The following is a 14,835-nucleotide window of genomic DNA, read 5'->3' as shown; positions in this document are numbered from 1 at the left end:
GGCATTTTGTGTAATTTTCACTGATTTACCAGGGATTCATTCATGGCTTTTGATGAAAAATCTGGCGTGTTTAGGGTTTATTGGACTTTTAGTGGAGGTTTGAGGTTGGAGTCATGTTTTGGTCCACCTGAAGAATGTGATATCAATATTAAGTCTCCTTTCAGCTCTGTTTTGGTCTTCAACAAGCTCTAAGGTCTTTTAAGCTGCTAAATCCTCCACTATGTTCAACAATTAGTCTGAATATCTGCAGTTTGGTGCTGAGCAGGCGGATTTTGGAGCTTTTTCATTGAAAAGAGCTGCCGGAAACGTCCCAAAATCAAAACTATGAAGTTGTGAACCCAAAAACCAAAATAATGAGCTGAAAGATCCTCAGACTTTTCATAAAGCTGAGAGAAACTGCGGAGTTGATTTATAATCCTCCAAGGGTTCATCACTACGAGCGATCCCTTTCACAGTAAACACAGTCATTTGATCCATTGTTATAAATATATCGGTTATAGCAGCTTTAAACACTTCAGTCCCACATGAAACATCTGGCACATTTAAAAATATTTTCACTTCATGCCAGAACACTGAACCAAATCAGAAACATATTTCTACTTTATTCGTTGAGTAACTAAAAAAAGAAACGAGTCCCTCTGCAGCAGGAGAGAAATCGTGAGAAAATAAACCTCCCGGACGCCAAAACAAACTTGAAGCCTCCCTGTTTATTTCAAAGCTCACAAGTAGGGATTACAAAATTACAGTGCTTCAATTGCAACAGTTCAAGGAGTAGTAGGAGAAGAGTAGGAGAGATGACAGACCAGTTGAGGAATTTTTGAGCAAGTCATGCAAAAAGGTGTGGGAGAAGGCCTCCGTTATAATAGCACCCTTTGTGGAAAAAAATAAATCCATCTGTCCGTAGGTCAGTGCAAAAATAGTAATGAATATATGCATACAAAGAAAATAGATATATATTTATATACTGTATATACTTGACCATTGACTACAGACACGAGAAAGATACGGAGACTTGTAGAGCGAAGCCCAAAGTGGAGACTCTTAAACAAGTCTAGTTGTAAAAGAGTGCACAGCCTGATATTGTTCTAATACAGAACTGTGTTTCCAAATAAAACGGAGCAGTCCCAGGCGTCTCTCGGAGCCGTGAGTCAGGCTGTGACCTCTACAGAAAGAGCAGTGTGGGAAAGACGGACAGCACCATAACGGCTGCGAGTGTCCCTCACAGACCAGGAGCACACAGCATGCTTCTTTTCCAACCGGAGAGAGTAATTTACAGTACGACGGTTACATTGTTCAGTCAAATAGATCGCTACATACAAAAAAAAGCCATGTGCCGCTGCGGTCGTAGGAACCGGCAGATGGGACAAAAAAAGGTACAGTATTCTTATATAACACTGGTTCAGATGATAAGCACTCTCTTTTTTCCTTTGTGTTTTTTTTTGCGAATCACTGAAAATAAACGCACAAGCTACAAACGTGTGTTAAATGGTCGTTACATACCTTTTTTTTCCTTTTTTTTTCTCGTATTCAAATATATCGTGGAGCACCAGTAGAAACACCAATGACAACCGCAACAAAAATACAAGTGAGGACACGCCCCCCCACACAAACATTTGTTTTAAACGTTCCTGTCGATAAGTCATACGTAAAACTCACTTCAATCCGAGGCTGCGAACCTGTTCATGCGTTAACGTTGAAATGTTCGCACACACCTCAAAAACGTGATTTTAATGATGGTCGGGGTTCAGAAACGCCGACCTGTTACAGTTTCATTTTGCATAGCATGAATTTTCACATGAGGGATTTTTCGAAGCTTATTGTTGTGGATGTTGGTGTCGTAAAGCCTGACTGAGTGTGTTTGTGTTCGTTATGCTACGAGCACTCCGTTCATTCTGAAAACACTGGGTTCATTTGAGACGATAGAACAGTTCACAGAGAGATATTTGCAAAAAAATACATGTTTCTAGTTCTTCGACAATGATGGTGTTAGCACTGTGCTTCATTTTATGCCTTTATCTAACAACAGACAACTGGACAGTACGATGGAGTATTAGGGCCACTTCAAGGGAAGAAAATCTGAGACTCAAGTAGGAATATTACGAGCATTAAGTTACTCTTACAAGAATAAAATCGTAATATTACCAAAATAAAGTCGTAATATTACCAGGATAAAGTTGTAATTTTACAAGAATACAGTCACAATACTACGAGAGTAAAGTCATAATGGTGTAAATTATGACTTTTTTTTCTCATTAAATTACAACTTAATTCTTAAAATCTCAGTTTTTTTTCTTTTTAAACAAAAAGTATACCACTGCAGCCGTGAGGGCTCTGTCAATCAAAACTGAGTTGTTGTCCGTTGTACGCATGGTCAAACAGCAAGTCCACCGCAGGCCGAGGAATGAAGGCATGAAGAAGTTGCACCATTAACTTGAGATTTGTTTTTTTAAGTCTTTCCTCTTCATGTCTGTCTAGATATGTACTTGTGTGTAAAATGGGTCGAAGATGAGTATTTTCAGGTGCTGGGTAAACTTTGCGTGCGTGTACTTTTTACGACGCTACGATTAAGTGCCAAGTTGATTTACAATTCACGGTGGTGCACAGTTTCTCCTTCCTAGTTACATAATGGTTATTTTCACCTCAAGGATTTTTTTTTTTTTTTTGCATCTCTGAATGCAGCTCTGTAAACCTCTGCACGTTTATCGGGATTTGCAGGAATCATTCTGTATATGTTACACACAGCTTTTAACTGGGGGGCAAAACAAATTCGGTGTGTGATCTGCAGCCGCCTGCACGTGATGGTGCACCGTGCGCAGGCCCACTGGAGACACATGAATTAAGGCATTGATAGAGGCACTAGAACAGCACGTGACGGCAGCTCTCGACCCTTCGTGAGGCTGGAGAGCTCACTTAACTGTAGCTTAGTGTCAGTGACGGAGAGTTGCAAAAAGATTAAAACCAGGGTCACGCTGCTCAAACCAAAGCTGTGACCCTCGGGAGGAGGCGTGTGTTTGTTTGAAGTGTGCACCTCGACTCTGCTACTCTAGAAGGGATCAAGTGCATTAATACAAAAAATTAAAACATAACATGGAGCCACAATGGGACGGTAACATGGGTACGTTACAACAGAGCTGGCCCATGAATGAGTTAGAGCGAAAAGCAAAAAGAGCAGAGGAGACAGAAGCAGGCAGTGAAATTCCTCCGCTCTGTTACATTAAACATCACCGGTAGCCCTGTTTTACAATGTTCTCTGTTTATTTCAAAGTGTTCTCTCCTCTGCATGAAATAAAAGCGCTTATGGCTGTCTGATATAATATATATATTGCTAAAATATATGCTTCTGTAGATGCAGGAATGGCAAAATGAAAATACTGAAGCAAACACGTGAAATATGAACTTGTGGGTTTGACCGACACACACATAAGCTCACTGAAAACAAAATAAAACCCTTTTTTTTTTTTCTGTCTCGTGCACACATCTGCGCCAAATATTACAGCATAACCGTCTGCACCATCAACATAAACGTACAGAACTGAAGGACAGTATTCACAATAACATCAAAATGGTTTTTCAGCAAAGAGCTGGAAATGTTTCGTAATCGTAACCCATATATACACATAAGATCAAGGTCTCAGTTGCATTCCACTCTGAAATTATTGCACAGTGAGCCACGGTGGGCTCGTCATGGTCACCCCATAAACCCCTGTATAAAAATAGAACAACAACATTAACACACCAAACATGTCTTCATCTATTTTTTTTCTTTTTTGACAGGCACTGCCGTGGCCAACTCCCGCCTGAGTCGGCAAACATAAACTCTGTGCCACAGTGTGAACTTTAAGAGTTTTTTCTTTTGTCAGTAATTGTCCCTAAGCACGTAGTATATTTTTCAGATTTTCTTTTCCCCTCATATTCGCTCCTCTGCGGTCCCAAATGGAAATCTCGCCACTAACCGCCTCCTCTCTCTCTCCAGCGTCTCCTCCGGGACATCGTCCAGGTCCAAACAGCAGGGATTTTTTGGCATTTGTCATCACCGCTGACCCAGAGCTTTGGCACCTCCAGAGAGTCCACGATGAGCGTGAGGAGATTTCGAGAAGAACACATCGTCTCTCTCTTTCTCTCTCACGCTCCAAACCAGCTGGCCTCTCTTGAAAAACAGCGAGCGGAAGTTTTAGCATCAAGTCGGACACGGGGTGGGGGTAGGGGGGGGGGGTTCGTTTAGACGACCGTCTCCACACCGATCAGCTTTGGCGTGAGGATCCGCGGCGTTATCCCGTTGTTCAGGTCCTCCTCGAACTCCAGCAGCTGGCCCATGAAGTTGAGGTTCGGGGAGATGATGGGCCTCCTGGTCTTGACAAACTTGTAGGCGTCTGTCATGGTCATCCAGGTGTGCTTCATCAGGTAGGCGATCACGATGGTGGCTGAACGAGACACGCCTGCCTGGCAGTGGATCAGAAGGCCCATACCTGCTTGATGTGCTTCCTCTGCGGAGAGGAACAGTAAAATAATTAAAACACAACATAAGAAACGCTTTGTTTCCCGAGGGGAAGTTCAGACATGATATATTGTTATCACCACCAAACACAATGTAGCTACAGTCCCTCCTCAGATATTTCTTGATTAAATGAGCCAATTACTTGAATTAAATTAAATTAAAACAATATTTTGTTAAGTGTCGGTGTCAATATGCACTGGTCAAAACACACCCTGTTGAAAATCGAATTCACAAACTAAACAGTTGCCATTTGAAACCTTCAGTTCAACTAGGTAAACTTATAAAAACTAACTTTTAATCTCTAGAAAGGACCATTCAAGAATCCGACAGAAAAACTTTCTTGCCAAGCAGCGACAGCACAAACCTCTAAGCCGCCATTAGGGATTCAACGCACAGATCAGGTCCATCAGATCAGTATCTGCCTCGATACAAACTTTATTAGGTGGCTCAATAATCAGTAATCAAATGAGCATTTGGCCTGATGTGACTTATCAAGTTTAAATTTCGATAACGACAAAACTAAATTCACTGTTTCTTCAGTCGAGAGGGAGATCAACTCAGTTTCAACTCATATCCCGTAGTTCTTTGCAGTAACGTTTATACAGTTTGAATTCAGGGAAAAGAGACCATAGGTACTGGATTAGTGTCTGGTACTGAGAAATATGATGGATTGAAACATCTCGAGTCACCATGTTGTCCTAGTTTTTAGTGTTTTACAGATAAACAAAGGTTATAACTGTGTTCTTAACGTGTAATTATCTTTTAAATGCATGTCTCAAAAATCCATAGTTTCAGAGTAATGTCAATTTGGTCATACATTTTCCATAAATATAAATCTTCTGTATTCAGGGGATGTAAAGAGAGAGGACCTCACAATTCATTTCACAGTATTATAATTCATGATTCTTCCTTCCTACACCCTGCTTTCAGCTTAGTGGTCCACAAACTAGAATTTAAGAAGATGAATCTGACGGCTAATGAATGGAAACAATCATATTTTTACTATTTGTAGCAATCACTTTGTTTTTCTTACTATTCTCTCAATTCTGCTTGTTTTCATATTACTCAATAGAAAGTTCAACCTCTTCCAGACAATTCTTGACTTTGTCTTTTGGTTTTACTCTGGAACCCGAAAGTGTCACATTGCTTTGTCGTAAAAGGTCAAAACACATAAAGATGTCACACGTCTGCCGTTCAAACTTCTAATGCGAGTGACAGTTTCCATACCGATGAATTCAAACGCCTCCTCGAAGTACTGCCGCAGGTTCTGCTTGTTGCTGTCGGTGGCGGGTAGGCGTTTGTAGACGAAGAGGCCCGTGTCGTAGTGGTAGAGTGGCAGGTGGGTGGTGACGTTCAGGATGTAGCCGATGTTCAAGCGCTGCAGCAGGTTGGCGTCCTGAGCGTCGTGCTCGTTCCCCAGGTAGACGAAGGGCAGGATTGGGGTCAGCTCTGCGTTCTCTATGTCCGGGGTGGAGGGCAGGGAGTGAGGTAGCGGCCCCGTCAGGCCAGCGGCGGCGCCCGTGTCCAAGCCCTCGCGGAGGTGCAGCGAATGCTCGCACAGGTTCTCGTGGCTCTGCCTGAAGCAGCTAAGGCCTCCTGAGAAGACAAACAGACCGAGCAGGACTTTGAGTAAACACAGTTTGACTGAACATAAAGTCAAATCTTTAAGTTGAATATCGAGGAAACTGTCGGACAGCATTTTCATAATTACTTTATTTTTCTTTTTTTATGCCACAGCGCTGGTTTAAACACAAAATTGCAGTTTTCAGTCTCTTGAGCATGGAGCTAGCTTCCCACTGGTGTGTTCCCTGCTAAAAATACACACATGCGTACTTCTGTCCACAACATTACAACTGGGTAGGAAAACCGAGCTTTGGAAACACACCTGATAAAAGCAACTGTCTTTAAAGAGCTCAGAAGCACTGAGACATTACAGAAATCCTCAAGTCTCACGACTACACTGTGACATTAGGTTGTGATCTGAATGTCTCCATTATTTGGATATGAAATCAATATGGACGGATCAGCACTGTTTCCACTAACAACCGCCGTCAGTCCCAGTCAAGTCTGTTTTGAGAACCCAGAGACACTGGCCAAAATAGCTCCTAAGACAGTTTCCACTCGGTGGACAACATGAGAAACCCCCCCCTTGTAATACCGCAGGTAAACAGACGTAGTAAATGTTTAATATATTCTCACTGGGCATCTTGCACTTCTCCAAATAACTGGTTTGCACCTGTTGCCAGTGATGCCGAAGTTTCCCTTCAGCACAGGAGTTGTGGGGAGGGGTGGAAAGTGTCTCACACACACACACACAGTATCAGTTCATGTCTTTTTCATGGCAAGAGTTGACATCATGGCACGTGAGGTCATCGCACAAATTCCCCGTGGTGCCCGAGCAGCTGGGGATCTCCTGTCAACTGTGGTTAACAGAAAAAAAAGCCTGATTGTTCACCGTGAACAAAGACGTAATTCTGTAGATACTGTGATACTGGCCCCGCTCGCTACGGTGGGATGTTGTGGTAATAACTCCACTCTAGAAAGGGAAGTACTTACAGGAGCAATGTCACCAAACACACTGGGGTGATTTCCACTGGTATTGATATTTGTCCAGTTATTTTGAGTTCATAAGACGGAGCTGTATTCACGAAGGACGTTTAACAGTCATTTTATGATTTATTCCATGTTTATCTTTTAATACAGTAGCCTTATCGTGCAACCGCTGAATGTTTGACCAATAATACTTTAGCTAGCCACTTGTGGAGTAGTGAAAATGGATGATATGTCGCATTTAAGAACCAAACTATACAGTGGAGTCCAAAGGTCTATCAATATGTGAATGTATTCATATGGTAAAGTTATTTTTCAATGTTATTGTATTTAGCCCACCCATACAGAATTATCCCCTGACTCAGCAATTTGTCTTAACTCTATGAAGCATTTTAGCCACTTTTAGCTCATCATTTTTGGTTTTCAAATTCATAACTTTGCACTTTTTGTTTCCTCTGTCACTTCAGGTTTTGTTTACAGCTGCTAGCAGATGTAATTAGCTAAAAAGATCTGATAAACAACTGTTCAGCACCAAACGACAGGAAGAAGTTAGCGACTAGCTGGTCTACAGAGTTGGTGGAGACCAGAACTAAGAGTGAATACTGGATTTATTTTCATGAGGTTCCAGAAACACAACTCTGAATAGTTTCTAATGTATATTCACATTAGCCACATTAGAACTCCATAATCTTATCGAGCACTCAAAACACTTTATATACTTAAGGCTTCCGTGTCTTGTCCAATAACACTTCTGACTGAAGGAGCCGGGGATCAAACCACCAACCTTCTGGTTGATGGACGACCCGCTCTTACTCTTACTGAGACACAACTGCCTAGATTCATATTAATATGATTTAAATATGTCAATGTTGTGTTTACAAATATTTGGATATGTACTAAGCAGGTAAGAAAGTGTGCTCTGTGATGTCCTGACCAATGTAATGGGGACATTGTTTTTACTACAGTGTTTTATTGTTTGTTTGTTTGTTTGTTTGTCAGATAAATATGTTGCTCTCTTGATGCAGCACATTTGTCGAACACACACAAACCAGCATCTTTCTTTTCTGTTCAAACTCAGCTGATAAATATCACTTTTCTAAACTGCAATTAACAGGATCTCCAGAAGCAACATGTCGCTGTCAGATGAAATCTGTCGAGTGTGACCTTCCGTCATCATCTTGGCCCGAAATCACAGAGGGAAATATGATTTGTGTCTCTATCACTTTCATAAGCCGGTGGCTCAGTTCCTGCTTAGAAATGACGGGTTCTGACCTGCTAGGCCTCTGACCCACTGTTTCCAGCACTTACCCTACACCCTCCGACACCGCTGACATGTTGTTTATGGCAATTCTGACGGATACATGTAACTTATCACTGCTGCTATGTGCTGCCGCAGGTTCAAGATGGAGAGATTTTGTGTTTCCAGTGGAGCAGAGAGTCACACATCGAACATATTTACAAAGAATCCTGACTAAGAGCAGCTGGTAACAGAAAATAATGGAGTAACTTATTCAGCAGCATATATACTGTACATGTTTGTGACAACAATGCTCCATGCCCACTTCCCCTGGTTAGAAAGGTCAGTTATTTTAAGGAAGTGAATAATCAATCACCAATATATTTAGACATAAATAAAGGATTATTAGCAGTGATAATTATTACGGACACAACTGGTTTGTCCAGGTATTGGTGAAATATGAACAATAAAATAAATACAAAATGTTTGATTACATGGGAGGAAGTCAATGCTGCAATCAAACATATAAACACATGGGAGATATTGTCAATCCCTGACACATGACTTGTAATAACAGAGTTTGAGCCGTTTGATTCCCTCACCAGAGAGGACGGCGTTGCATTTTGCAAGACTTAAACCAGGGGAAGAAAGAACGGCGCCGTCTGCCGGTTCCTCCCACTGAGGCGAGCTTCAACCAGATGCTGATGCAGCCTCGTCCATCAAAGTGCACAGGAGGACCGGGGGGACGGAGAGAGGAGATCAAGGTGCTCTGATCTTACAGCTACACCGAGACTGGGAGGCATTCAGGGGAAAAAAATACTCACAGCCCAGCCCCCGCTACACTACATACTGTACCGCTCCAGCGTCTAACGCACGCTCACACACCAAAGATAGAAAACATGGCAGCGGCCCAGGGACTGCTATCTCAACAGGCCCGCCTTATTTACTAACAGCTGCTTCTCACTCCCTGCAAAATACTCAATATGTGCGATATAGAAAGTGGGTGCATGTGTGCATGTAGGAGGGTGATGGAGACGGAGCGAGCGTACAGGCTTCATTCATCTGAGTTGGGGTTATAACTGCTGTCATGCTAACAGGATGACACAACCACAGTCAGTGTGTTGACCGACGATATCAGCTGACCAAAACAATAAAGGTCATAGTTGAACAGGCACTTTCTCATGTGCTATTTTCATATCTGTTTATATTAGCCCATAAAATTGTGGTTTTCTAGATCTTTTAACGCTTGAAAGCCATTTTACCTTCCTTAGTTGACCACCTATTTGTCCAAACTCTGATAATCAACTTAAACGGTACCTTTGAGGATGATGGGGTCCTTGCCCTCCCTCCTAAGAGAATCCAGGACCACATGCAGGGGCTGGGAGGACGTCAGCCGGTGGGGGTCCATGGTGCTCTCGTCGTAAACCACAATCTCTTTGGAGAAGATGCCCTTATAGGAGTCCTTGCCCTCGCGGCAGGAGATGAGGTCCAGCACAGTGATCTTGCCCTGCTGCAGCCGCCGCCGGCTGATCTTGTCGGAGCAGTTGATGTGCACGGCCCCCCGCACGTGGCTCTTGTTGTACTCCATGAAGGGCCGGCAGTCGATGATGACCGGCATGGGCCCGATGGGGTGGCCCATGGGGCAGCAGGTCATCCGCTTGGCCAGCTCATTGGGATGGATGACCCTCACGGTGGAAACGGCCTTCAGGGTGCCCGAGGTGAGACTGGGGGTGCTTAGTGCTTCATGGTTGCTGACCATTGAGGTGGGGGGCCCGGCATAGCTGAGGTTGGGGCTGCTGGCGCTCACCTGGCTGTGGCTGAGGCTCTGGCTGTCCTTCTCATAGGTTGTCACAGAGCAACAGCTGGCACTGCTGCATCCACACGACAACGAGCGCGTGGAGCCCTTGGATGAGGGCATATACGTTACAAGATTGGCCGTCGCCTGGATCTTCACCACGGTGGTGCTGATGACGGTCTCGCTGCTGATGCTGCTGATGCTGCTGCTGCTGCTGATGCTGCTGATGCTGCTGCTGCTGCTGCTGCTGCTGCCGCTGCTGGCGATGGAGTCCAGGTAGCTGGTGTCCAGGCGCAGTTGGAGTTCCTGAGGTCGGATCGGCCTTGGCAGCGCCACCACAATTCTGTCGTCAAGAGGAGATGGAGGCATGGGGAGGCCGAGGGCTGGACGTCTACGGAGAACTCAACAAGCCGCTCTGTGGGGGACAGGGACGAGACAAAACATGAATTCTGCACCAACAGACGGAGGCTGTGAGTGAAGGAGCAGAGAACACACAGGCCAACGTCTTGTGTGTTTGATCAACAAACTAGGACAGGTCTATTAGTGGTGTCATCACCTGCAGGGCAACACCCAAGTTGGAGGGAGGATTTACATGTGACAAACTGGTCACTAATAATAAACAGTGAGTCTTAACTGAATCAGAGTGTTGGACATGAATCATCCTCCACATCTACTGTACATGCGAGTGATGTTGAATTTCATTCTCCTAACTCTGCTCTGTCTGATCCAAAGCTCCAAAAAAAAAAAAAAGATAAAATACTGCATCAACGCTACGCCGCAGTTTGGTCTCTCCCCAAAAGGAAAGTCGAGGTACAAAAAAAAAAAAAGAGAAGAAGAAGGATGGGGTGTTATTTCCCTCTGATCAGCAGCCAGAGGTGCATTTCATTTAAAAAACATGTCATTACGTTAAAAATATAAAAAAAGAAGAGCCGAGCATCGCTGCAGGTTGAGCTCCAGCAGAAATCATTCATGGCCAAAAAATTCATTGAAGAAACCGGCATGAGAACGTGTCCAGAATGTGATGTGGCTCCAGGAGGAGGCAGATGAGCTGGAGGAAATATCACTTCAACACCACCGAGCTTTGAATACAGCAAAATGAATGGAAATAAATAAAAGATAAAGGCAATGGCTGCATTCCTTAAAGGCAGGGAAGGCAACTTTGTGTCAAAATAAAAGAAATAAGAGACAAACGCCGGAATAAAACTCTGAACGCGCGGCGAGACGTAATAATAATAATAATAACATCGCGGTGATGATAATAACAATAATAACACTCAAAAACACTGACCGTGCCAAAATGGTTGCGGAGACTCTACATTCCTCTTCATTAATTATAGAAATGTCTATGACTGTGCATTTCAAAGACCAAACTTGCGCGTTGGACACTTCATCACCAAACTTGTGTCTCCGTCTTACCGGGGGACCGTCGCTGGGTTCGTTCTCCGCTGGCGGACACTCGTCGCCTCCATTCAGTCCATCCTCGTGTCGTGGATCGGCCACATCGTCTTCTGGGGCTTTTTTTTGTTTTTTTTCTTTAGTACTTTTACGTCCCTGCTTCCCCCCTTAGAAATAACACGGAGGGGGAGAGAGCCCGCCCCGCGGAAGGACGCGCACGGGGGACGGACGCGCCTCTCAGCCAATGCGCGTCCTCATTAATATTAAGTTCGAGCTGCCCCGCCCCCCTCGTGGGCGGGGCTGCAGGAGTACAAGGAGCGATGATGTCACTGGCAGCCAATCAAAAGTCTCCCCGGGAGGCTCGAGGAGGACGCCGCGGTGCCTTCGCGTGCGGCTCGTAAAAGTGTGTATTGTACATGGAGGCTTAAAAGAACACTCGTCTTCATCTATAGTGGCAAATAAAGTAAAATTATATGAGACAGACAACAGCAGCAACTATTATTAATATTATTGTATTTATTGTTGCTGCTATCATTAATAACATCTTTACATCCATAATTATCATCCTGATTGTTTTCATTATAACAACTAGTCAGAGCTGAAACTTGATGGTGACACAACTGTTCCTGGTCCCTCTCTCTCTCTCTTCACTCCCCCCTTTCTCTCTCTCTCTCTCTCTCTCTCTCTCTCTCTTCTCTCCTTTTCTCTCTGCTCACCCCAACCGGTCGAGGCAGATTGAGTCTGGTTCTACTGGAGGTTTCTTCCAGTTATTGAGTTGTATCTCTCCACAGTCGGCTGCTCATTGTGGGAACGTTTGTGTTTCTCTATCCGTTTTAAGGTCTTGACCTTCTAATGTTTATTATGATTTGGCGCTATTCAAATAAAATTGAATTGAATATATATTTTAGAATATAGGACTAGATGGTGAATGTTCCTTGCACGTCTGAACGTTTTCTGCACAATTTAAGTACCAGCAGATGTTAGCAGGTGTTAGCGGCAACCAGCAGATGTTAGGGACATTTAACTTCAGTTGTGCACCTTAGCGTCATCATGTGTTTTGGCCTTGTGATCAACGACCCAGGCTGAATTGAGCCATGTGGGCGCTCAGTAGATCAGACATCTTTACCTCTAATCCTTTTTAAACACTGTCTCCCTTTAGACCCAGCTTTTTAAACATTTTCATTGATTTGTAAGAGAATAATTCATGGATCTCCTTGGCGCACAGTTTTTCAAGGTACTTGGAAGGTAATTTACAGCTTGTTCCAACATCTGTAGACCCACGGTTCTTGTGTGGATTCAGTCTGTCTCAGTGTCCTCTGTCTCCTCGTGTGACCCCAGACTGACTCCATGATGTTGAGATCAGGGGTCCGCGGGGGGGCCACACCATCTGTTGCAGGACTTTTCGTCTCGTCTCTGAAGATCATCCTGTATGACTCTGGCTGTGTGTGTGTGCTGTTGTTGTTGTTGTTAGGCTGCAGAGTGATTCAGGGACCGATCAGACGCCTCCCCGACGGATGGTTGAGACTCTACATATCTACTGTGCCTAGGACGCTGGACACTTAAATCCATCATGTGTTGAATTATGTGCGGTAACCATGTAATACTAAAACATGTATTGTAACTTCACATTATAATTTAGGCTATATATTTTCATTATACATACACAATATGACTTAAGATCTACAATACAACCACCTCTTTTATATATAAAGTAATCTATTTCAATATTTCTAACAGCACCTTTTGCACTCTGCTCTCTCTTATCGTCGTATTCTTGTTGTAGTAATATTCTATTCTTTCAGTTGACACATAGTATGATCGTTGTTACTTATATTTATGCATTTTTACCTCCCACATTTTGTCTACACGTCTTTTTTCTGTCTTGTTTTCCTTGTTTTCAGCTGTATGTCTATTTAATTGAACGGTGGCAATGTACACAGAAAACACATGAGAGGAGATGAGACTCAGCATGCGGCAGCTAGATGGTCCGAACCACTATAGGCCACCGGGACGTCCCATTTTTAGAACAGTTTAAGCAGCCACTTAATCCAGACCTGCATCCAAATCTGGAGACACATTTAATCCCCTGAGCTCCGGTGCGTGAGCTAACAATCTGCCAAATTTCCTCCAAACTTGTTAAGGTCTTAAGATTTCCTGCATATTAACAGACAGAGACACAGACAAACGTCCAGGACTGAAAAACATCTTGTCATCCATGTCTCTCCTTGTATTAAAGCATCTCAATTTGTCATAAGTTAAATTTCTTCACCTCTCGCTGGTCAGATTTGTCCCAACAAATTATTTGCTTCCTGGATTATATCTGCACTTTTTTCCCAACGTCGCAGTTACAACTTAAATCGCTTACGCAGAGCATGCGTTGTCAAACAATCCAAACCCACAGCGAGGTTTGATGTTGTTGATAATGTGCCATCACACCTACGCACTCTTTTACATCAGTTTGTTAATATTTCCCACCACTCAAAGGCCTTATCCTTGTGCTTTAGTCTGAATATGACTCATTCTAACTTAAATACTAACCAATCCTTTATCGCACACATGACTCTACCAGTTTTTATTCGTGTTAAGCAATTAACCAAACTGAGGTGAGATAGTCTTTCTGTTAAATGACATTAGATGTTTAAAGCAGTTGTGTCACTGTGACCAGCCTCCTTATATAAATCATTACTCGCTTGTTTGACTCACACAGACTCTCTGTTGCTTAATTTCCTCTCTGACTCATTTCATCAATTTAAAAAACACCACCTCACTTTTCTTTTTAAAGCCAGTTTCTTGCCCGTGTGAGACAACACAGAGTGACCTGTGTGCTGCGTGGGGAGGTGACATGGCTGCGGCCAATAAGTAGGTGTCTTTGGCAGGAGCGCTGTAAAACAAGTGCCCAGTTGGCTGACTGTGCGCCCCCTCATGACAGGACCTGTGTCGCGGTGAGAGGGTCTCGCTGGCTTCGGACCACGATCTGAGCTCTCTATTTATCCTCATTGGCAACCTGGAACAATGCAGGGCATGTATTATTGCTCCTATTCTTAGCGCTCTGTACAGTTATTTATAAATGGACACAGCTGATCAAAGATTGGACTCCCAGTGCCTCCTGTTTCACTGCGAAGAGAAAGACGAACAGAACCAGCATCACAGGCCTTTGTTGGTTTATTGCTTTGTTCAGGACCACAAAAGAAATATGTTCAATACGTTGGTCCTGTTTTTTTGTTTTGACTGTTTTGTGTTTTTTTTTTTAATGAGTGAGCCAGATAATAAAAGGGAAATCTGTGTTTAATTGTGTAAAATCCAAAAGGTGAATGTAAAATAATTAAGTACATGAAGAGTAAAAAGATAACACTCAGAGGCAGA

The 14,835-nt window shown here is 43.4% G+C and overlaps 1 protein-coding gene across 2 annotated transcripts; it reads right to left on the bottom strand.

Annotated features, from left to right (window-relative positions):
• Window positions 1-687: 687 nt before the first annotated feature.
• On the bottom strand, window positions 688-11,655 carry dusp10 (dual specificity phosphatase 10). 2 transcript variants are annotated; one of them, XM_035143710.2, is made up of 4 exons: window positions 11,494-11,655; window positions 9,600-10,492; window positions 5,723-6,091; window positions 688-4,484 (listed from the first exon to the last, which is right to left on the bottom strand). In XM_035143710.2, exons 2-4 carry the CDS (start codon window positions 10,444-10,446, stop codon window positions 4,219-4,221), a joined length of 1,482 nt encoding a protein of 493 aa, XP_034999601.2. In that variant the 5' UTR covers window positions 10,447-10,492; window positions 11,494-11,655; the 3' UTR covers window positions 688-4,218. The 2 variants fall into 2 exon arrangements, with proteins under 2 accessions (XP_034999601.2, XP_034999602.2); XM_035143711.2 differs by having other exon boundaries at window positions 11,366-11,503.
• Between the last annotated feature and the right edge of the window lie 3,180 nt (window positions 11,656-14,835).

This window comes from Hippoglossus stenolepis, chromosome 20 (assembly GCF_022539355.2).
Source record: "Hippoglossus stenolepis isolate QCI-W04-F060 chromosome 20, HSTE1.2, whole genome shotgun sequence".
NCBI lineage: Eukaryota > Metazoa > Chordata > Actinopteri > Pleuronectiformes > Pleuronectidae > Hippoglossus > Hippoglossus stenolepis.
This window is presented reverse-complemented; position numbering and strand designations above follow the sequence as displayed.